A 22,428-nucleotide genomic window follows, 5' to 3' on the forward strand; every position below is an offset into this window, starting at 1 on the left:
GTCAGGTGGGATGAGAGGAATCCCAAGGATAGAGGACTTTTGCCCACGTGATAAATCTTAGTTACTCAGCGTAAGGCCGGGTGTGATTTTCTCTGACTATAATCAGTTTCCTGTATCTGCTGTTGGAAAATTGCTGCTGTAACCAAGGGACCCGACTGTCCATCATACTCTGATGGCTACCTCAGGAATGAGAAGTAGATGAGGAAAAAGTCTGAAAAACTGGGTATATAGATCCACAAGGGACTCTGTTACCTAAACACACTGTCCCTAATATGCAAGAGTTGATCAGATTGGACTAAAGTTATCCAACCCCCATTTCTACCAAGCAAGGTAGGAAGCTTGTGACAAAAGTCAAATCAATCATCAGTTAGTAAAGAAACTACTGTTTTTTCCCTGCACATCTGAATGAAGTCTGAACGAATTTTACCACCCCCAAACTTACATGTAAAAGTGTCTGGAAACGCTGGAGCCGGATTAGAAAATGCAGACTGATGATGTAAGCTACTTCTCACCCCGCCCCAGAGATTTGCCATGCAGACCCCAAATTACTTAGCTGTCCCAAAATACATACCCGGACATCGAGGGTCCCGGAGGAGGACACTTGAGCTACGTAGGACTGAAGTTCAGACATGAGTGGTAGACGGGGTGGGACAGAGTCAGAGGTTTGATTTCAGGGGGCGACTCCAGGACCTCATGAATGAAGAAGGCTCCAGTGCGGCGGCTGAGGTCAGCAGTAGGGCCTGGAGGTCAGAAGGATGAGGGCATCTGGGTAAAAGCAGGGCTGGGTCTGAACCCCCTACCACCCAGGCCCCCTGCAGCCACTGTGAGCCCTGTGAAGGAAGGGGTTGGGTTAAGGGGTACACAAAATCCAGGGAAGGGCATTAGATCCCCAACCTCTTAAAAACAATTCAAAAATCCCCAAAGTCTGAACAAGAAAAGTTATTTCCAACTTGGACACAAACTCATTTAGTAGGAAAACCTCACCTATACTAAGCTGAAGGTCTTTATGGGTTTCTATTTATCCCACTTAGTATATTCTCATATTTCACTGAAGAAATAGTAATAACCCCACACCAGGGGTGTTATGGAATACACAGCACATTCACCACATTATCTCTCTCAAATCTGAAAAATTCTGAATTTGATATACATCTGGCCATGAGTTTCAGATAAGGGATTTATATCATGTATTTCAGAATTGTCCTTGCCACCCATGCAATGCACAGTCTTAACTGAGTAAAATTCTCTTTGCTGTCCCAGCATTAGATTTTCTCTAATACTCTCAACGAGGTTTCATCTAACAGATACAACTGACATTTATTTTCTTTATCTGGTTTTTTAATGCTGATTTAATGGATAAAGAAACATTTAGCCAACTTTTTATTTCCAGTTTATGAGGAAGCAGGAAATGCCATTATTTTTTTCCAGTTTTGATTTACTTTCTTTTTTTTTTTTACTTTCCTTTTTATGCTTTATTCAGATTGTATGGAGGAGTGATGTTATACTGTAGATGGATAGCTAATTATTTTGCAACACTATTTGGGGATGCACTTTGGAACCATATAATCAGGATAGAGATTGTGAAGGAGAGGAGATTAAGACTGAGTGTCTGCTACAAGCCACACTTTCTCCCCTACCATTTAATGTAATCCTCTTTGCATTTGCCATTTCGTTTATTTACTGTAATCCTCATGAAGTGATAAAATGGTAATTTTACCACTACTCTTTAATGTAAGCCTCATGAAAAGTTTGTCAAGTAATATTCCCATTTGTGTAGTTGAGTAAACTAAAGCTCAGAGAGGTTAAGTAAGTTGCCTAAGGTCACAGGCAGTAAGTAGCAGAGCCAGGATTCCCTGTCTCATTCTTTCTAAAGAGCAGTGGTTTCCTAGTTTGTCTCAATACCATTGGTCTTGTCTACCTTCAGTGCCCCCTCCACTTGCCTTGAATCCCTCCTCCAATACATCTTTCCAATGCTCATTTCCGTTCAGGGAACCTTCCTGCTGAAAATTCTCCAGTGGTTTCCTACTGCCATCAGAATAATATCTAACCTCCTTATTCTGGTATAGAATACCATTTATGATTTGACCCTTTCCCACATTGCTACCTTCATCTCCAAGCTACAAAGAACTACTCGTCATTTCCTAAAATGTCTGTTCACTCTTCTTACTTGCACAAATTATTTCCTCTACCCAGAAGACTTCCCACTGCCTTTTCCCCCATCCTCCTTACTAATTAACTCTCATCTCCACACCACCATAGTCTAACCAAGACTACTGCAGAAGCCACTTCATAGATCTCTCTGCTCCTACTCTCATCCACCCCATACATCTCCCCCCAGTCCATTCTCCTGAGAGGAGCCTATGTGTGGTTTAAAGCATAAACCTGATCTGTCACTCTTCTGCCCCTCGGTGGCCTACACTTACCATGGCTCACAAGGCCCAGCACGGCCTAACCCAGCTCACCTGTCCACCCTTCCCCTCGAGTACCAATGCTCCATCCACACTGGCCTCCTTCCTGTCTCTCGTCACCACCTCAGGGCCTTTGAGCTTGCTGTTCTCTTGGTCGGGAATGCCCTAGTTCTTTGCATGGCTAGGTGCTTCTCAACCTTTGGGTCTCAGCTTAAATAAAGCCTCTTCAGAGAGCCCTTTGCTGACTGTCCTTCCACTCATTCTAAATTCAAGAGTGCCGTTCTCCCTGGCTGCCACCGCTGCTGTTCTCCATCACAGTATCCCATTTATATCCTTCCCTGTGCCATAGCCATAATCATTTGATGTACTTGTTTGTGTATTTATTATTGCTCTCTCCCACCAGACTATCATTCTATTCTCAGCACCTGAGCATTGTGTGCAGCCCAAATCTGTATTTGTGGAACAGAAGAGTGAATGAATGAATGAATGAATGGCTCCGCCACAGCCCAGCACAAGCATCACCTCATTGCAGAAGCTTTCCCCGACCCCTCCCAGCTAAACTGGGCTTCTTATTACAGATATTGATTTTCTCACACTTCTCCCCATCCCCCAGGCTGGTTGACCATTAAGAGAAAAGACAGTGTGTATGTTCTTCGCGCCAACCACAGTGCCTGGTGCAGATGGTGAGGGGTCCATAAATGTCTCTTGAATTAATGAAGAGTGAATCCATGAAAAGAAAACAAAAACTGCCACTTTCCATGACAGCTCACAGCTCCAACCACAGTCACCTCCACCTCATTCTCTCTGGTAACCCTGCTCCAGTGCAGCGCCTGGCACCAGGAAGGTATTCAGGAATATTTGTTAAGTGGAGGGATAAATATGTTTTTAAAAGAAAAAGACCTGCAGGGCTTGTCTTTGTATTAGCAATTTCCCTTTCACAAAACTTTGCTTAAGCTTTGGCTTCATGGCATTTTTGTCACTTACCAAGAAGAATATGACTTTTCTGAATCTAAAAATATTGTAAGCATTTTTTTCTTCTAGCCTTGGTCCTCTTGACATTCTTTGGATAACTCCACATTAATCCATCTATTCATTTATCCATGTACATTTTCCCAGAGTTCCCAGAGGCCCAAGCTCAATTGTCTACACCGGAGCACTCTTTACTGAAAGATCCCAAAGCACAGAGCAACTCTTCAGCTTACTGGGCAAGAAGGACTTAGCCCTTATTACATTACGGAACTGAGACCCAAGAAATGGGAGAGGATGAAGCTCTTAGGATTTCGAGTCCCCACTTCTAGCCCTGGTCTGATGGACTCAGTCCACCCTGGCCCATTACTTCCTCGGAAGCCATCAGGAGTCACTACACGTGGCCACTTTCTTCGGCTTCTCTCCTCGCTCTGCCCCACCCTGGCCCCACCTCCCCTCCTCAGTGTGCGATTGACCCTACTGGCCTCCCCAGCAAAGGAAAGAGTATCTGGAAATGCTGGGCAGCCCAAACTAGTGTTTTCTCGGGTACGGAATTCTTAAAAGTTCAATGGAAAACCACATATAACTTTTTTTTTCCATTTGTTTTCTGATTTTAAAATAATACCTGTTCATTTTTGTAAATATTAGAAAATACAGAAAGAACAATGAAGAAAATTAGGCACCAGCAATACCATGCCACAGAAATAACTACTACGAAATAACTACTATGACTATTTTTAACATTTCCTTCTACTTAATATAATCATATTCAACTTTCTGTGTGTATCTTTTTTTTAAAATATCTTTATTGGAGTATAATTGCTTTACAATGTTGGGTTAGTTTCTGCTGTATAACTCCTTTTTTTTTTTAACATCTTTATTGGACTATAATTGCTTTACAATGGTCCGTTAGTTTCTGCTTTACAACAAAGTAAATCAGTTATACATATACGTATGTCCCCATATCTCTTCCCTCTTGCGTCTCCCTCTCTCCCACCTTCCCTATCCCACCCCTTTAGGTGGTCACAAAGCACCGAGCTGATCTCCCTGTGCTATGCGGCTGCTTCCCACGAGCCATCTATTTTACGTTTGGTAGTGTATATATGTCCATGCCACTCTCTCCCTTCGTGCCCACTTACCCTTCCTCCTCCCCGTATCCTGAAGTCCATTCTCTAGTAGGTCTGTGTCTTTATTCCCATCTTGCCCCTAGGTTCTTCATGACCATTTTATTTTTATTTTTTTTAGATTCCATATATATGTGTTAGCATACGGTATCTGTTTTTCTCTTTCTGACTTACTTCGCTCTGTATGACAGATTCTAGGTCCATCCACCTCACTACAAATAACTCAGTTTCGTTTCTTTTTATGGCTGAATAATATTCCATTGTATATATGTGCCTCATCTGTTGATGGATACTTAGGTTGTTTCCATCTCCGGGCTATTGTAAATAGAGCTGCAATGAACATTGTGATACATGACTCTTTTTGAATTATTGTTTTCTCTGGGCATATGCCCAGTAGTGGGATTGCTGGGTCATATGGTAGTTCTATTTTTTAGTTTTTTAAGGAATCTCCATACTGTTCTCCATAGTGGCTGTATCAATTTACATTCCCACCAACAGTGCAAGAGGGTTCCCTTTTCTCCACACCCTCTCCAGCATTTATTGTTTCTAGATTTTTTGATGATGGCCATTCAGACCGGTGTCAGGGAGCCTGATTCCTCCAGCTCCGTTTTTCTTTCTCAAGATTGCTTTGGCTATTCGGGGTCTTTTGTGTTTCCATACAAATTGTGAAATTTTTTGTTCTCGTTCTGTGAAAAATTCCATTGGTAGTTTGATAGGGATTGCATTGACTCTGTAGATTGCTTTGGGTAATATAGTAATTTTCACAATATTGATTCTTCCAATCCAAGAACATGGTATATCTCTCCATCTATTTGTATCATCTTTAATTTCTTTCATCAGTGTCTTATAATTTTCTGCATACAGGTCTTTTGTCTCCATAGGTAGGTTTATTTCTAGATATTTTATTCTTTTTGTTGCAATGGTAAATGGGAGTGTTTTCTTAATTTCTCTTTCAGATTTTTCATCATTAGTGTATAGGAATGCAAGAGATTTCTGTGCATTAATTTTGTATCCTGCTACTTTACCAAATTGATTGATTAGCTCTAGTAGTTTTCTGGTAGCATCTTGAGGATTCTCTAAGTATAGTATCATGTCATCTACAAACAGTGACAGCTTTACTTCTTCTTTTCCGATTTGGATTCCTTTTATTTCTTTTTCTTCCCTGATTTCTGTGGCTAAAACTTCCAAAACTATGTTGAATAACAGTGGTGAGAGTGGGAAGCCTTGTCTTGTTCCTGATCTTAGTGGAAATGGTTTCAGTTTTTCACCATTGAGGACGATGTTGGCTGTGGGCTTGTCATATATGGCTTTATTATGTTAAGGAAAGCTTTACCTTAAATTGGTGTTGAATTTGTCCAAAGCTTTCTCTGCATCTATTGAGATGATCATATGGTTTTTATCCTTCAATTTGTTAATATGGTGTATCACGTTGATTGATTTGCATACATTGAAGAATCCTTGCATTCCTGGGATAAACCCCACTTGATCATGGTGTATGATCCTTTTAATGTGCTGTTAGATTCTGTTTGCTAGTATTTTGTTGAGGATTTTTGCATCCATGTTCATCAGTGATATTGGCCTGTAGTTTTCTTTCTTTGTGACATCTTTGTCTGGTTTTGGTATCAGGGTGATGGTGGCCTCGTAGAATGAGTTTGGGAGTGTTCCTCCCTCTGCTATGTTTTGGAAGAGTTTGAGAAGGATAGGTGTTAGCTCTTCTCTAAATTTTTGATAGAATTCGCCTGTGAAGCCCTCTGGTCCTGGGCTTTTGTTTGTTGGAAGATTTTTAATCACAGTTTCAATTTCAGTGCTTGTGATTGGTTTGTTCATATTTTCTATTTCTTCCTGGTTCAGTCTCAGAAGGTTGTGCATTTCTAAGAATTTGTCCATTTCTTCCAGGTCATCCATTTTATTGGCATAGAGTTGCTTGTAGTAATCTCTCATAATTCTTTGTATTTCTGCAGTGTCAGTTGTTACTTCTCCTTTTTCATTTCTAATTCTATTGATTTGAGTCTTCTCCCTTTTTTCTTGATGAGTCTGGCTAATGGTTTATCAATTTTGTTTATCTTCTCAAAGAACCAGCTTTTAGTTTTGTTGATTTTTGCTATCGTTTCCTTCATTTTGCTCCTTTAAGCGGCACTCTTAATCACCTCTCCTCGCGCCCCAGGAAACAAAGAGGCAAGAAAAAGTCTCTTGCCTCTTTGGCAGGTCCAGACTTTTCCCTGGACTCCCTCCCAGCTAGCCGTGGTGCACTAACCCCCTGCAGGCTGTGTTCACGCCGCCAGCCCCAGTCCTCTCCCTGCGCTCCGAACGGAAGCCCAAGCCTCACCTCCCAGCCCCGCCCGCCCCCGCGGGGGAAAAGACAAGCATCTCGGGCTGGTGAGTGCCGGTCGGCACCGATCCTCTGTGCGGGAATCTCTCTGCTTTGCCCTCCGCACCCCTGTTGCTGTGCTCTCCTCCACGGCTCCGAAGCTTCCCCCCTCCGCCACCCACAGTCTCCGCCCGTGAAGGGGCTGCTAGTGTGTGGAAACCTTTCCTCCTTCACAGCTCCCTTCCACTGGTGCAGGTCCCATCCCTATCTTTTTGTCTCTGTTTATTCTTTTTACTTTTGCCTTACCCAGCTACGTGGGGAGTTTCTTGCCTTTTGGGAGGTCTGAGGTCTTCTGCCGGCGTTCAGTAGGTGTTCTGTAGGAGCTGCTCCACATGTAGATGTATTTCTGATGTATTTGTGGGGAAGAAGGTGATCTCTACGTCTTACTCCTCCGCCATCTTGAAGCTCCTCCCTCTATGTGTATGTTGTTGAATTCTTTCTCTTCACTGTTTAGGTGCTCAATAAATGAATGAATATGTAGTTTGACTTTTTCTCCAAAAGTGAGCTCATACGGTATATACTGTTTTGTTATCTAAAACCTAAAATCTATTTAAAGACAACGTCATATCAAGAACATTATTTCATTGAACATCTTTTTCTACAAAAATATTTTTAATAATTTAAAAGAATTTTCATTGGATTCCTTTAAAATATAGCTGCCTGGGCTTCCCTGGTGGCGCAGTGGTTGAAAGTCCTCCTGCCGATGCAGGGGACACGGGTTCGTGCCCCGGTCCGGGATGATCCCACATGCCGCGGAGCGGCTGGGCCTGTGAGCCATGGCCGCTGAGCCTGCGCGTCCGGAGCCTGTGCTCCACAACGGGAGGGGCCACAACGGTGAGAGGCCCACATGCCGAAAAAATAAAATAAAATAAAATATAGCTGCCTAATTTTCTAAAGTGTAGGTACAAGTTTTTAAGCAATCCCTCACTGTTGAAAGATTTAGATACTTTTTGCCTTTCTTTTTCCATTAAAAATAACACTACAAGGAGCAGTGTTGCCCATTGATCTTTGTGGGTGTATCTGATTATTTCTATAGTATCCATTCCTAGTGGTGGAATTACCAGAGTGAGGGTTACATATGTTTAACATTTGTGATGTGTATTGGCACCTTGTCCTCCAAAGACTTGTCCAATTTATCCTCCCCAGTAGCGAGGCATGTGGGTGCCTTAGTATTTCCTGAAGTTAAATGCTTTTGAAGTATCATTTATATTATTCCAGTGTAGTGTTATCGAAGCAAGATGCCTTTACTACTTCATCTGCTTCTTCAGCTTGAACATAAATAAATTGCTCTAAGTAGTTGCATTTTTCTTGTAAAGGGAACGTTTGCTGCTAACAGATCTTCCTGTCAACTAGAGGACAAGCTCCCCATCCCCAGTGTTAGATGATGTGCATCTTGCAGATTCATGGGATCCTCAGTCTGCTTTTGGTCAAGACTTTGGTGATTCCTGGTTTTAGTTCAGATGAAAACAGATAATGGCATCTGCTTCCAGTTCCCCTTACAGGAGGCTGAGCTCCTGCAGGATTCCAGGTGCCTTTGGGATAACACAGGTGGAACGTGGGCTGCACCTCAAGACATGGTCACCTTTGAGGTATCCAGCTAGCCTGTGAGGCCTGTGTCAGAGACCTCCTCAACAAACAGTCCCACCCAGGGCCTGAATGTCCCCAACCAAACCCTTTCCTTCCTACCTGCCACAGATACCAGTCCTTCTGTTTTACAGTAAGTTTGTTCAGTCTATCCTTGTCTATGATCTTTTTTATTTTTATTTATTTATTTATTTTGCAGTACGCGGGCCTCTCACTGTTGTGGCCTCTCCCGTTGCTGAGCACAGGCTCCGGATGCGCAGGCTCAGCGGCCATGGCTCACGGGCCCAGCTGCTCCGCGGCATGTGGGATCTTCCCGGACCGGGGCACGAACCCGTGTCCCCTGCATCGGCAGGTGGACTCCCAACCACTGCACCACCAGGGAAGCCCTCTAAGTACCCATTTTTAAAATCAATATTCTGTTAGTATATTTAAAAATTCCATTTCTATGTTTTAATTTTAATTTCATTAGTATATTATAATCAACTAAATATTAGTAGCTATATACTCATACCTCCATATTAGTAGATGCCTGATACTGATTGCTGCTTGAGGAAATAGCTCTCTGTCGAATATTTTCTAATATTTTATATGGTATTATGAAGATGACTTGTCATTCTCTTCCATTATCCTCATTCTACCTTACAGCTCTCATCCCACTGTTTTGCTAAATGAATTCTTTTCCCCATTCTTTTGCTAAAAGGAGGACCATTTTGTTTAGTGCTTTATAGAAAGTGACTAATTTCAAAGACAGAGGAAAATAGGCTTCTTCATTGCCTTCCAACAGAGGACATGAAATGGACCAGGAGAAATCAAAAACTCTACAACGATGTGAACACACCTCTGAATATTTTATCCATTGGGAACCTGGCCCCATGAGGCTCCAGCTTAGAGGAACTAATAGAACACAGATGGGAAAAGCTCTGACGTGGCCTCAACAGCTACACAGGGCAGGGCCTTGGGAAAGGCTCTGGAGTGGCATTGGCCCACCCCACTGGCCTGGAAGCTTGGAGGCTGACCTTTCAGAGGGATGTAGCCCCCTCAGAAAAAAGAGGGCTGCTCCCTGACACCTTCAGAACTGACTAGTGTGGCTGGAAGCTCTGCAGGCACATTTCCTTGCTGCAGTGAGAATCTAGGGCGGGTATCGTGCAGCTGTGAGAGCTCATAAAGCCAGTACAGTGACTTCATCTCTGGCCGGCAAGCAGAATGTTGACACAGAGCGGGAGCCACCAGCTAGAGCTAAATAGGGGTGAGCAGGAAAGCCTGGAAAAGACTGGAGGGTCGCCTGTGCGTGTTAAAAACCGCACCCTGCCAAGAATGGAATCATTTTGCTATAAAGTAACAGTATCTTGCATAAGCATTGAAGGAACTGGTAAGTATGCAGGCCCCTGACCCAGGTTTTATTTAACAGATGCCCAGTGTCCTTCATCTGGCTCCTCGATGGCTGGCTGGGCCCCCCTAGGACAGGGAGTTCATTTGTTTTAAGTTGGTTTCAATCAATCCCTAATGTTGAGGGGTGTGTGTGTGTGTGTGTGTGTGTGTGTGTGTGTGTTTAGTAATATCTATTTAAGTAGGAAGCTTGAGAGGTCTTCCCCTTCAGAACATCTACAGAACGTAAAAATTCTCTTGCTTTGGCAGGAGAAATTTGGGACTTACATAGAGCATATAATCTGTGGTGAGGTTTGGTTCTGAAAATGCTGTTGGTGGTTGTGTTTTTGACATTGAATAGCTAGGCATGTAAGGCCAAGTTTTCTCATATGGTCACATGGTTTTTCCATAGATCATGTTACCATGTTATTTAGGGCAATACCTTGAAATAGTCATTCATTTTTGGACCTTGTGATAGGTGCATATCTATTTGAATTCTAATTTCTGAATACTGGATTATATTTTATAAACTCCAGGGCAATATGTTGTTTAAAAGATACTTTGTGAGTCCTTTTGTTTGGTGGGCCTGGGAGAATAAACATTTACATTCCTCAGACAAAAGAAATATTCTATTATAATAGTGGACAATCTTATTATTCATAAAAGTCAGAATGCATCAATGTTATTTACAAAGTCCTTCAATGTTTTTTCAAAATAGCAATATATTTTTCCTATCACTTGTTAATGCTACATTCCATCTCGTAATATTTTTCAAAGGATATTTTTAAAAAACGAAGATATCAAGGGACTGCTTTCAAAGCATCAATGTACTAAATATTGGCAATGTTTTTTCACTCGTTGCTCAAAGTGTTTTCATGAAGCCATGAAGTCCCTGATACGTTCTGGGCACTACAAATCGACCATACCTGCTCTTCTCTAGGTATTTCCAGTTAGAAAGTCATTTAAAGCAAGGCTTGCAAACTAGCTCTTAGTTACTCATACGTCATGGTTAATCTGCTGTCGCACAGCTGACCTTCAGTACCAGTGGGATGTCACCAGGGCTATCTCCTTCTCAACTCTAGGATTAAGTGAGTCTCCTTTAGAGTGTAAGTCAGAATTCTCTATGAGCCAGCCTGCAAAATCCCTAGAGAGCTGCTGTGAGAAGAAGAGTCTCCATATAAGAAACAGCCGTAGCAAAGATGGAAGGAAGGTGGGCCGGTAATTAGCGAGCTTTGCTGCATACACTCTACTTCGACAGATGAGAAAACGAGGCCCAGAGGAGTTACCTGCTTAGCTTCAAGAGTTGTAACTATTTAAACACCCATTGGAGGCAAAAGGCATGCTTTTCATTCTATTATTCAACATGTATTTGTTCCCCAAGCGCTGAATATCTTCTATGAACCGAGCCCACATCAGTGCCATGGAGAAGTGGATGGAAGCCGGGCTTTGGAGAGGATTTGCGTCCAATGAGGCAGATGGCCAGGAGCCAGGTGATAAGCATTGCTGTGTTTTGCTGCTGCTGCTTCTCTTACTATAGTTTCCTTCTTCTTGGATCTAAATTCAGATTGTTACTTATACTTGGAACAACTCCGTTTTTCCATCCCTTCCTGGTTACCAAAAGACTATATATTACCCCCAAATGTTCCTATGTTTATTTTCACAGGAGCCAGTAGTGACCTGTCTGAGGGTCATAAGCTTTGAGTTGTCTTTCTGGTGGTGATGGTGAGTTTGCATGAAGACATTGGCACTCATTCTGTCCATCTTTTAATTAAGGATGCCTTTCAAATAACAAAACTCCATAAATATTGACAAACTGACCCCGTTTGGAGCACAATCTGGACTTTGAAATGGAAAAGACCCAAGATTACAATAGAGTAAAGAGAGGAAGAGCTACATAAAGGGGTTGGATGGTCATTTGCAGCTGTCGAGTTCGTTTTGTTTGATCGAATTCCCTCATTTGGGTGAGGCCAAAGCTGTATGCATATTTAGCCGCACTCCTGGCCTCATTTTAGAACACCACCCTTATTTTTCTTTCTCCTTTCATTCCTCTTTCAATTTACGTTTTCCTGCTGTATATTTGAATCCCTTGAAGCCTCCTTAAATTTTTTCTGGAACAAGGCAAACTATAAATTAATCAATAGGTAAAGATTTTTCTGCCAGTGATGACAAGCCCATTGGGGACAGGGGCCACATATTTTTTAATATCACAGAAGGCCTTGCACATACTTGGAGCTCAACAAGCCTGACTGATTTAAACTTGATAATTCCAGGAGTGGTGGTCTATAGTGTCCCTTTAGAAAGTTTAGAGAAGAATTTTTTTTTTTTTTTTTTTGCGGTAAGCGGGCCTCTCACTGTTGTGGCCTCTCCCGTTGCGGAGCAACAGGCTCCGGACGCGCAGGCTCAGCGGCCATGGCTCACGGGCCCAGCCGCTCCGCGGCACGTGGGATCTTCCCAGACCAGGGCACGAACCCGTGTCCCCTGCATCGGCAGGCGGACTCTCAACCACTGCGCCACCAGGGAAGCCCTAGAGAAGAATTTTAAGAAAACAAATCAACTAGTGGAATATATATAATTATATTGTCCAGTGAAGTCTTTAGTCTCATAAACCTATGAAAGTAAACTGGATTGGATTGAAGGGTCAGACTGAAATCTTTTATTATGTCCAGCATTAATTTTAGTACATCTTACAGATGGTGACACAGATTCTATTTTTTGTTGTTGTTGTTTTTTGGGGTTTGCCTATATTTTCTAAAACACATCCTGAATGCTTCACCTCTCCCCATCCTCACTTCCACAATGCTGCATGCTGCTTGCAGCCCCATCACCTGTTACCTCGATGACCCAAAGGCCTCCTACTTGTGACCCTGCTGCCTTTAGTCCCTCTCATGCATTCTCCTTACAGCAGCCAGAGAGGTCTTTAAGAGCTGCAATCTGGATGTGTTGCTTCCCTGCCCCGTTACCTTCCATGGCTCCCTATTGCTCTGTGGATAAATATCTTCTTGTGTGACCTGCAAGGCCTAACGTGACCACAGCAGCCTTTCTCAGTTCCTAGGATGCTCCACAGTCCTGGCCTCAGTGCCTTTACACGTGTTCTCCTCTCTGTGGAGGAGACTCTGAACTTAGCCTTAGGGCTTGGCTTCCTCAGAGAGGCCTGCCCCGACTCCTCAGATTGATAAAGAAATGCTGCTTATTCACTGTCATTCTTCACTATGCTTTTCATACACAGGGTTTATGACAACCAGAATGAAACAACTATTTGGCTGTTTATTTGGAGCATAGTGTCTGCTTTCCCTTGCTGGACCGGAAACTCTCCAAAGGCAGGCATGCTGCCTGTCTTGCTCACTACTTTATCCGGAGCAACTAGCCCGGCACATAGTAGGTACTCCATACATGTTTGTTGAGTGTATGAAAAAATACAAATTGTAAAAGAATCAGACCCTGATGTCTGGTATCCCGATAAAACCTTTGAGTTTAGAAAGATGTTTAAGGCATGGCTGGAGCTGGAAATTAAAGAGGCGGGCTGAGTTGGGAGTGATGTGGTGAAGGTATATGTGAAACAGGTTCCACAGGCCCTGAGAAGCTGATCAGAATGTGAGCTGAGTGAGGATCCTTGTGAACATTGAGTAGAGAGGCCCCAAATCCGAGCCCGGGGTCTTTTCCTCAGTTGGGGAAAACAAAGGCCTATCCGATCTTCCCCACTTGCTAAGCCTGCACATAAATGCCTTGATTTACTTCTGCATCCTATTTTGTACATTGTAGGTAAATCTGTGATTATCTTCTAGGAATTCTACTAGGTTGAAGCCAACACACTAAATAAGTCACAGGTCACAATTCCTTTTAGAAATAATCACAAGTTGCATTTCACTTCACCTTTTCCTGGCTAACCTTTGGAATTTCGACTTATTTCTTAGCATCTCAGGATAAATTAAGAGCTTTGGGAAATGAAAAGCAGCATCTATGTTTTGAGAAATGCAGGCATCAACCATAAGAAACAAAGCATCCATGTAATTCTGTTACTGTTCTTTGGAGTCCCAGAGCTAACCTCACTGCATCTTCTTTTTCTTTCTTTCTTTTTTTGTTTTTAAGAAGATGTTGGGGGTAGGAGTTTATTCATTTATTTTATTTATTTTTTGCTGTGTTGGGTCTTTGTTTCTGTGCGAGGGCTTTCTCTAGTTGTGGCTAGCGGGGGCCACTCTTCATCGCGGCACACGGGCCTCTCACTATCGCGGCCTCTCCTGTTGCGGAGCACAGGCTCCAGATGCGCAGGCTCAGTAGTTGTGGCTCACAGGCCTAGTTGCTCCGCGGCATGTGGGATCCTCCCAGACCAGGGCTCAAACCCGTGTCCCCTGCATTAGCAGGCAGATTCTCAACCACTGCGCCACTAGGGAAGCCCTCTTTTTTTAAATATTTTTCTTCCATTATGGTTTATCCCAGGAGTTCACTGCATCTTCTATTTGGTGATATTGATTTTGTTATTTTTGAATATATTAGCCATGGCAAAATACCTATATAAAGTTTTTTAGTTATTCACTTCATTAAGAAGACACAGAATTTTTTTTTAAATTGAGGTATAGTCGGTTTACAATGTCGTGTTAGTTTCAGGTGTACAGCGAAATGATTCAGTTATACATACATATTATTTTTCAGATTCTTTTCCATTATAGGTTATTATAAGATATTGAATATAGTTCCCTGTGCTATATAGTAGGTCCTTGTTGGTGATCGATTTTACATATAGTAGCATGTATCTGTTAATCCCAAACTCCTAATTTATTCCTCCCCCGCCTTCCCTTTTGGTAACCATAAGTTTGTTTTCTATGTCTGTGAGTCTATTTCTGTTTTGTACATAAGTTCACTTGTATCATTTTTTTTAGATTCCACATATAAGTGATATCATATGATATTTGTCTTTCTCTTTCTGACTTACCTCACTTGGTATGATAATCTCTAGGTCCATACATGTTCCTGCAAATGGCATTATTTCATTCCTTTTTATGGCTGAGTAATATTCCATTGTATATATGTGCCACATCTTCTTTATGCATTCCTCTGTCGATGGACATTTAGGTTGCTTCCATGTCCTGGCTATTGTGAATAGAGCTTCTATGAACATTGGGGTGCATGTATCTTTTTGAATTAGAGTTTTCGAAAAAGACAGGATTTTTAATTTTGAAAGAGTAAATTTGGGTGGGACCTTTCATAAACATAGAATGTGTCCAAAGATGTGCATACTTACTCACTCAAAAAGAATGTCCTGTCTGCCTATCATTGGCAGCTGCTTGGAAGTGAGCGTTAGTTGCTATAGGAGACAGAAAAAGACTCAAACCCAGCCCTTGCTCTCAAAGTACTTAAAATCTACCATGGGAAGCCAGAGAGGATGACACTCTTCGAAACTATAGTTCAAGGAGAGGAGTTGTAAGTGTTGTTATAGAAGCACACATGCAATTCTATGTATCCTACATGTGTTTATGCATCTTCTATATACGTTTAGATAAGGGAAAGATTCCTTCCAGATAGTGCTGTCTTGAAAGATTCTAAAAGAAAGTCAGATTTGAAACTGGCCATAAAAGATGGTAGGTTTTCTTTTCTTTTGCTTAGTTTTTTAAATGAATTTATTTATTTTATTTTTGGCCACATTGGGTCTTCATTGCTGCGCGTGGGCTTTCTCTAGCTGTGGTTCGTGGGGGCTACTCTTTGTTGTGGTGTGCGGGCTTCTCTTGTTGTGCAGCACGGGGTCTAGGCACGTGGGCTCAGTAGTTGTGGCTCGTGGGCTCTAGAGCGCAGGCTCAGTAGTTTTGGCACACGGGCTTAGTTGCTCCGCAACATGTGGGATCTTCCCGGACCACGGCTCGAACCCGTGTCCCCTGCACTGGCAGGCAGATTCTTAATCACTGTGCCACCAAGGAAGTCCCTCTTTTGCTTATTAATTTACTTTATTTGTTATAAAGAAATAAATATATGTAGACAGTATCAGTGAATGAAAATGATCAAATAAAAACCTAATAATATCACTACACAGAGATAATCACTGTTAACAGCTTTTCCCTGTATGTATTTATGTTGTCATTTTACAAAATCGGAATCAAATACCATACAACGTTTGTAACCTGCTTTTCTCATTGAGCAAGTTGTCATAGACATCTCTCCATGTCTGTTTGTCAGTCGATACACGGGTACCTTTTTTTACCTGGTAGCAGCTAGGAAGGAAATGTCTGAATCTGAGCTGCAGGATCTTCGAGAACAAAGTCTAGGAGAAAAGTGTAGTCTATGTGCGGGAAGCGCGCTCAGTGAGGGCCCGGGAATTCCTGCTGAGCGCACAATTCCAGGCTGGCCATTTCTCTTCTTGGCATCCGATGATGCTGGCAACACATCAAAAACACACCACAGTACATCTTACCATTCTGTTTAATAACCTGGTCTATACAATCAGCCCAAGCGCTGCTGAGACGCTTGGGGAAACAAAAGGTCATTAGAAAAATTCTCTACCCAGTGGAGCAGAGCTGTGGTCACTGTTGGGAGTCTCCCTGCCTTTTGATTCATTGCCAGCTGTAGCAAATGTGGCATGTGGGTGGCCGTATTTTTATTCAGAAAAGCACTGCCAATTAGATGGTGAAGGCCTGCAATTTTCTGAATGTTTATAGTCTAAGTGGGTGTGCTCAGGGTGCGGCCCGGTGAGAAACTTAACATTCCGCTTGAAAACAGGCTAACCAAGGGCCATGGTGCACAGACTGGTTGTTTTTCTCTGAAACAGAATAGATTTTCAAGTGCCCGACGTGAATGTGAGGGTGGTTCAGAATGTCTGACCTCCGACACAGGAAGTTAGTGTTTGCCTCTGTGGCAGTACTCTGGGGAAGAAACGTTGGTAAGCTAAAGTTCACGGTGATATTATCATGAGGTTTTGGACCTACTCATGCCCCGCGAGCGAAGACTAGTAGCATCTTGAAAATAAGCGTCCTGTGGCCAGATTGGAGATACGCAAAGAGCCACGGACGGTTCTATTATTCATTTGCTTACACACAGAGCGATTTATTAGATGTCTGTTACCATGTGCCAGCCGCAAGGCAAAATTCCACTAATGAAAAATCTTTCAAATCTGCCTTATTTGTGGGAGCAGGCAGGGAAAACATGACACCTGGCCAAACTTTGTCTAGCTGCAGGAAAAACGTTACACCAAGGATCAAAGGAGCAGGATTGAACCAAGCAGAGCAGGCCGTGTGTCCATGTGGTGTGACTGTCCTGGGAGGTTTTAGGGCCAGGTTTGGATGCTCCCACAGTGAAAGAGCCCTTGGGGAGACCCCTTTGATTTATAAAGTACAGACTTCACAGGGAAAAGGAATTATGAAGCAACAGCCTCATGCCAGGGAGAGGAGGGTTTATCTCATAGCCCTCGTAAGGAGCCCCCCCAGCCGTTGCTCCTATGCCTGTGTTCTCTGCCCCATGCTCCCAGAACGTGCCAGAATGCACCCATTCTATGTCACCTGCAGTGGAGTCAGATTGCTCCTTGTTTCTTCAGAGAAATGTTGGTTCCTTCTCCCATGCTGCAAGCACCCCAACTGTGCTCTCAGGCCCACTGAGTGAGTCAGTTGACCAAACCCCTCCTGCCCAGGCCTTTCGCGAGGACGGGCACACCTTGGTAACTGAATGTTCGTGGTAGTCAAGAGGGCAGGCTCTGGGGCGTGAGCTGTGCAAATCCACCTGGGTGCAAATTGCGGATTGATAATAATTAGCTGTGTGAACTTGGACAAATTATTTAACCTCTCTGTGCCTTGGTTTCTGCATCAAAAAAGGAGAAGGGGGCTTCCCTGGTGGCGCAGTGGTTGAGAGTCCGTCTGCCGATGCAGGGGACACGGGTTCGTGCCCCGGTCCGGGAAGATCCCACGTGCCGCGGAGCGGCTGGGCCCGTGAGCCATGGCCGCTGAGCCTGCGCGTCCGGAGCCTGTGCTCCGCAATGGGAGAGGCCGCAACAGTGAGAGGCCGGCGTACCGCAAAAAAAAAAAAAAAAAACCGAGAAGGGATAATATTATCTACCTGCTAGGGCTGTTGTCCTCACATTAAAAGACGTAATACTCAAAAAATGCTCAGAGGTGTTCCTGGCACTTAATCAATATTAACCTTTATTATCATTTTAAAGCTACTATCATTATTACAGAATTGGGAAGGCTCTTGAACATTTATTATCGTTTTAAAGTTATTATTACTATTTTGCAGCAACATGGAGGGACCTAGAGATTATCATACTAAGTGAAGTATGCCAGACAAAGACAAATATCATATGATATCGCTTATATGTGGAATTGAAAAAAAATGATACAAATGAACTTATTTTACAAAACAGAAATAGATTCACAGACATAGAAAACAACCTTATGGTTACCAAAGGGGGAAGGTGGAGAGGGATAAATTAGGAGTTTAGGATTAACATATACACGCTACTATATATAAAATAGATAACCAGCAAGTTCCTACTCTATTGCACAGGGAAATATACCCAGTATCTTATAATAACTATAATGGAAGTGAATCTAAAAATGAGATATATACATATATATATAACATATATGTAAACCGGATCACTTTGCTGTACACCTGACACTAACACAGCATTGTAAATCAACTATATTTCAATAAAAACTGACAAAAATAAAATGAAAAAATAAAGTTATCATTACTATTACAGAATTAGGAAGGCATGAATTTCAGACTCTTTCAGCCATAGAGAGTCTTTGCTGCTCTCAAAATTTAGTGACTATACAGAAACCCTTTTATCCTCTTTTTCTAGCCCATTTTCCCCCTACCATTCATCAGATGATGAGTGAGTGGAAAACAGAAATGAAGTCTTTGCTCTGGATCTAAACTGAAATTAATTTCCACTTCAGTTTCCTTGCCAGATCCTGTGGCTGGAGGGACCAGCGAACGCTGCAGGATTTAGAGCTGTAATAGGGGAGGGAGTGCGGTCGGGAGCCTGCAGCAGGGGAAGAACGAAGGAGGGGGGTCTGAACTGGGTCTCTTGTGTCTCCCCTTGAAGTCTCCTTTGTGCCCAGAGGGGGGATTCAGATGAACACTTGAAAGTGGCAGTGTGATAGGTGTTGCAGTTTGCCTTTTGGGGTTGTTAGGACTTGAGGTATTATTTCAAAAATGGCTGTGACATCTACTCCAAAGTTTTGCCAGATGACATAAACCACCAAATCTTCCACCTTCATATTTATGGGGAATTTTGTTAAATGTTTTCCCTGTGCCCTCATGTCCGGACACACCTCTGTTTCGAGTCGAGAAGATCTCTGTACTATGACTGAGAGGCCCCAAAGCATTACATTAAAATTCAATCAGGGTATCACATATTATTCTACAAGCCAGAACGAACCCAGGGGCCAGAGTGGCCTTATGGGGCTGTTTCATCCCAGGCAACCAAAGGGAATTTGCTTGGGAAATAGGGTAGCAGGCCTAAACAGGTTCTTTAATGTTCACCAGAACCTGCAAATCACCAAGTATTTCATAAAATTCTTACTAAAGGCTTTCAGTCGAACTCAAAATACGAAACATTTAAAAATGTGCATAGTGGATTTTTAATAAAGTCTGGCACAGTTATTATGAGTATTTCCTCTGAAGGAGACTTCTCAGGTTCAGATCCTGGCCCTACCACTTATCATCTGTGTGACCCTGAACCAATCTGCTGACCCTGCTGTGCTAGTTCCCTCATCTATCTAATGGGGATGATAGTAGCCACCTCCTAGGGTTGAGTAAAGGAAGTAAACCTTATAAAGCCCTTAAAACAGCACTTGGCTCATAATAACCCCTCAGTTGGTGTGAGTTATGAACATAATTTTAATTTTCAAGTGTCTGGTCAACTGCCTGGGTAAAATCACAAACACATCTCCCTCTAAATGCTTGAGAAATAATATATATTTTTAAAATTCTTTTAATTGCAAAATTAATATCTGATCAATGAAAAAATTACAACAGTGATTTTATTGTTTGAATATACATAGACATACCATAAAGAATGAATATTTTAAAGTATAGGCTTGGTAAAATACTTTATCAAGGTAAAAATACCATCAGATTTTCTCTTCTGTCCCTTGTTAAGGAGGAAGAAGAAGTTGATTTTTAGCTATGCTTGAATCTAGAAAGGTCTAGAAGGTTGCTGTCTATGGTCCTTTGAAGTCTCTACCAAGTGAGCACCAAATGTCATCCACTATGCTTCCGTTGTGGGCATGGATGGCCAGGCCTGCCAGCTTGCATGAGGGCTTGGTCTGCATTTCCATCCTTCACCTAAAACCAGAGATATTTACATGAAACTGCGAGTCTCTCCTCTCCTCAGTCTATTCTCTAGCCCACGATTTTAATTACCTTCTCTGGAAAACTCACATATTTATAGCTCCAGCCCAGACTTTCCAAACTCTGGACTATCTCCAACTTAATATGTCCTCCAGGGCGTCCAAGAAACCTTGAAATCAACATAACTAGAACGGAACTCATCATCTTCTCTCTCAAACCTGATGCTCTTTCAAGCATCCCTGTTTCATTGAATGGCACCACCGTTCCATCATTCAGGCCATAAACTTCAGCTCAACCCTGACACCTTCTTCTCTCTCTCCTTTTACCCAACTCTTCACCAACTCTCATTGGTTCTACCTCTTAAATTTCCATGGAAGCATTTACTTCTGCATGTATCTACTCCAATTCCCACTACTAGTACTTTAGCTCAAACTACCCACATTGCTCATCTGGACCACTGCCTTTTAGCTGGGTTTCCCAAATTCACTCTAGGTGAGCAATCTAGAGTAATCTTTTCAAATCTGATTAAGTCACCTCCCTGCTTAGAATACTCAAATGATTTTTCATTATTTTTAGAATAAGGATAACTTCTTGACTTCTTAATTCAACCTACGAGGTCCTACATGGTCTGGCCTCCCCCTTCCCTTCCTCTTTCATCTTGCAATCCAGTTTCACTTGGTCTCTCCTCCTCTGTCCTTCAGGCCTTCTTTCTGTCCTATCTTTTTCACACTCCCTCTTGCCACAGGGTCTTTGCACATATTGCCTTGAATGATCTTCCATCCTTTCTCAGCCTAATCAATGCCTACTTTTCTTTTTAGCTCAAGCATCACTTTGGCAAGGAAGCCTTTCTTGACCTCCCTGATGAGATCAACTTCTTTTAATAAGGGATCTCTGAACACTGAATACTTCTGACAGTACTCTATTAATGTATTCATCCAAGGAATATTTATTGAGCACCTACCATGTGTCAAGTTCTGTACAAGGTGCTAGAGCTATATCACTGAACAGGGCAGACAATGTCTCTCTTATGAAGCTGCCATTTTAGGATGGGAAACAGACAATAAACAAACAAATAAATATAAATGTCATAGGATGATAAGTATTTTAAAAACAGATAAAGCAGGGAAGTGGAACGGATACATGGGAGGGTGTCAGATTTGCAGTTTTCCATTTGTTTGTATGGTTATTTGATTAATACTTATATTTTCCACTAGACTGTAAGCTCCAAGAGGGCTGGGTTTTCTCACCATTTATCTTCAGCATTTAGCACATATATATGAGGTAGTGCCTATTTAATACTAGACATCCAGTAAAAATGGTTGAATAATTCTCATTCCAACTAACAGCAATTGTACAGAATGGAATACAACACTGTTGGGTTGCCTTATATGAGTAGATATTAATATTTCTTAAAGTGATATTTGGAAATGAATGGCATGTCTCACTTCAAAGCAATTTAACTTTTTAAATTCCTATATTTGAATGTAACACAGAGATCTTGGGAAATTTCAGACACTGAACACTGAGTGCACTTTCTTCTTAGATGAAAAAAAAAATCCTGAACACTTCCTGCACTTCCTTAATTTTTACACTTCTAAATGATTTTCAAATTGAAAATCAAAAACGTAATTAAATTAGTGAAATCTTCTGTGGCGGAAGAAGCCAGCTAAAACACGGCCCCGCTTCACAACTGGTTCTGTACTTTTGGAAAGAGCATAATTCTCCCCAAAGAATGGGCAATGGCCCTAAAACCATATGCTTTAACTTGAGTTTTGTAGCTATTTCGAGGAAGCAAGAATAACTACATTTTCAAAAGGTTTATTTTTCTTTTCTATAGAGAGAGTCAGCATTTTTGAAAAACAGAGGGTTTGTCTGCTAAGCATTTCTGAGTAAGGCAAAGCGCCCTCTGGTATATCTGCTTTATTTCTCAATTAGAATGAAACCTAAAATAGGGGGGAGGATAGTGAGGAAAAAGTAAATGCAAACAGGATTTTTTGATGACATTTAATTTTAAAAGCACTAAATCTGTCTGCAATAACTATTCTAAATTGTTTTTGTGAATTTACTATGTAGCAGGTTTTCTCTTGGTTTTCACATTTTCTGCTAAAGGAGCTCTTGAAAAACAATAATTTTGTAGAAATCCCTCCAGAAAAATGAAGAGGAGGAAAGCTCCAATAAGGCAGAAAATTGTGCTGAAAGCAGAATTCTAGTAAGACGGATATGAGGGTGGGTATGGGGCAAGGAATTCATGGCCATTTGGTAAAAAACTGCAAGAAAGCAAAAGCACAATGAGTTTGCTTTGAAAAATTTCCAAGAACAGATCATCCTAACCAAGCAG

General features: G+C 42.1%; 1 protein-coding gene across 1 annotated transcript in view; it reads right to left on the bottom strand.

The window, feature by feature from the left end:
- Positions 1-606: 606 nt before the first annotated feature.
- SPATA18 (spermatogenesis associated 18) overlaps positions 607-22,428 on the bottom strand; it is a 152,600-nt gene continuing 130,778 nt past the window's right edge. The window contains exon 13 of the mRNA XM_029234707.1: positions 607-740. Within this exon, the coding sequence (XP_029090540.1) occupies positions 607-740 (134 nt within the window). The remainder of the gene's footprint in view (positions 741-22,428) is intronic.

This window comes from Monodon monoceros, unplaced genomic scaffold (genome assembly GCF_005190385.1).
Source record: "Monodon monoceros isolate NGI ecotype Baffin Bay Population unplaced genomic scaffold, NGI_Narwhal_1 Super_Scaffold_20, whole genome shotgun sequence".
NCBI classification, from domain to species: Eukaryota; Metazoa; Chordata; class Mammalia; order Artiodactyla; family Monodontidae; genus Monodon; species Monodon monoceros.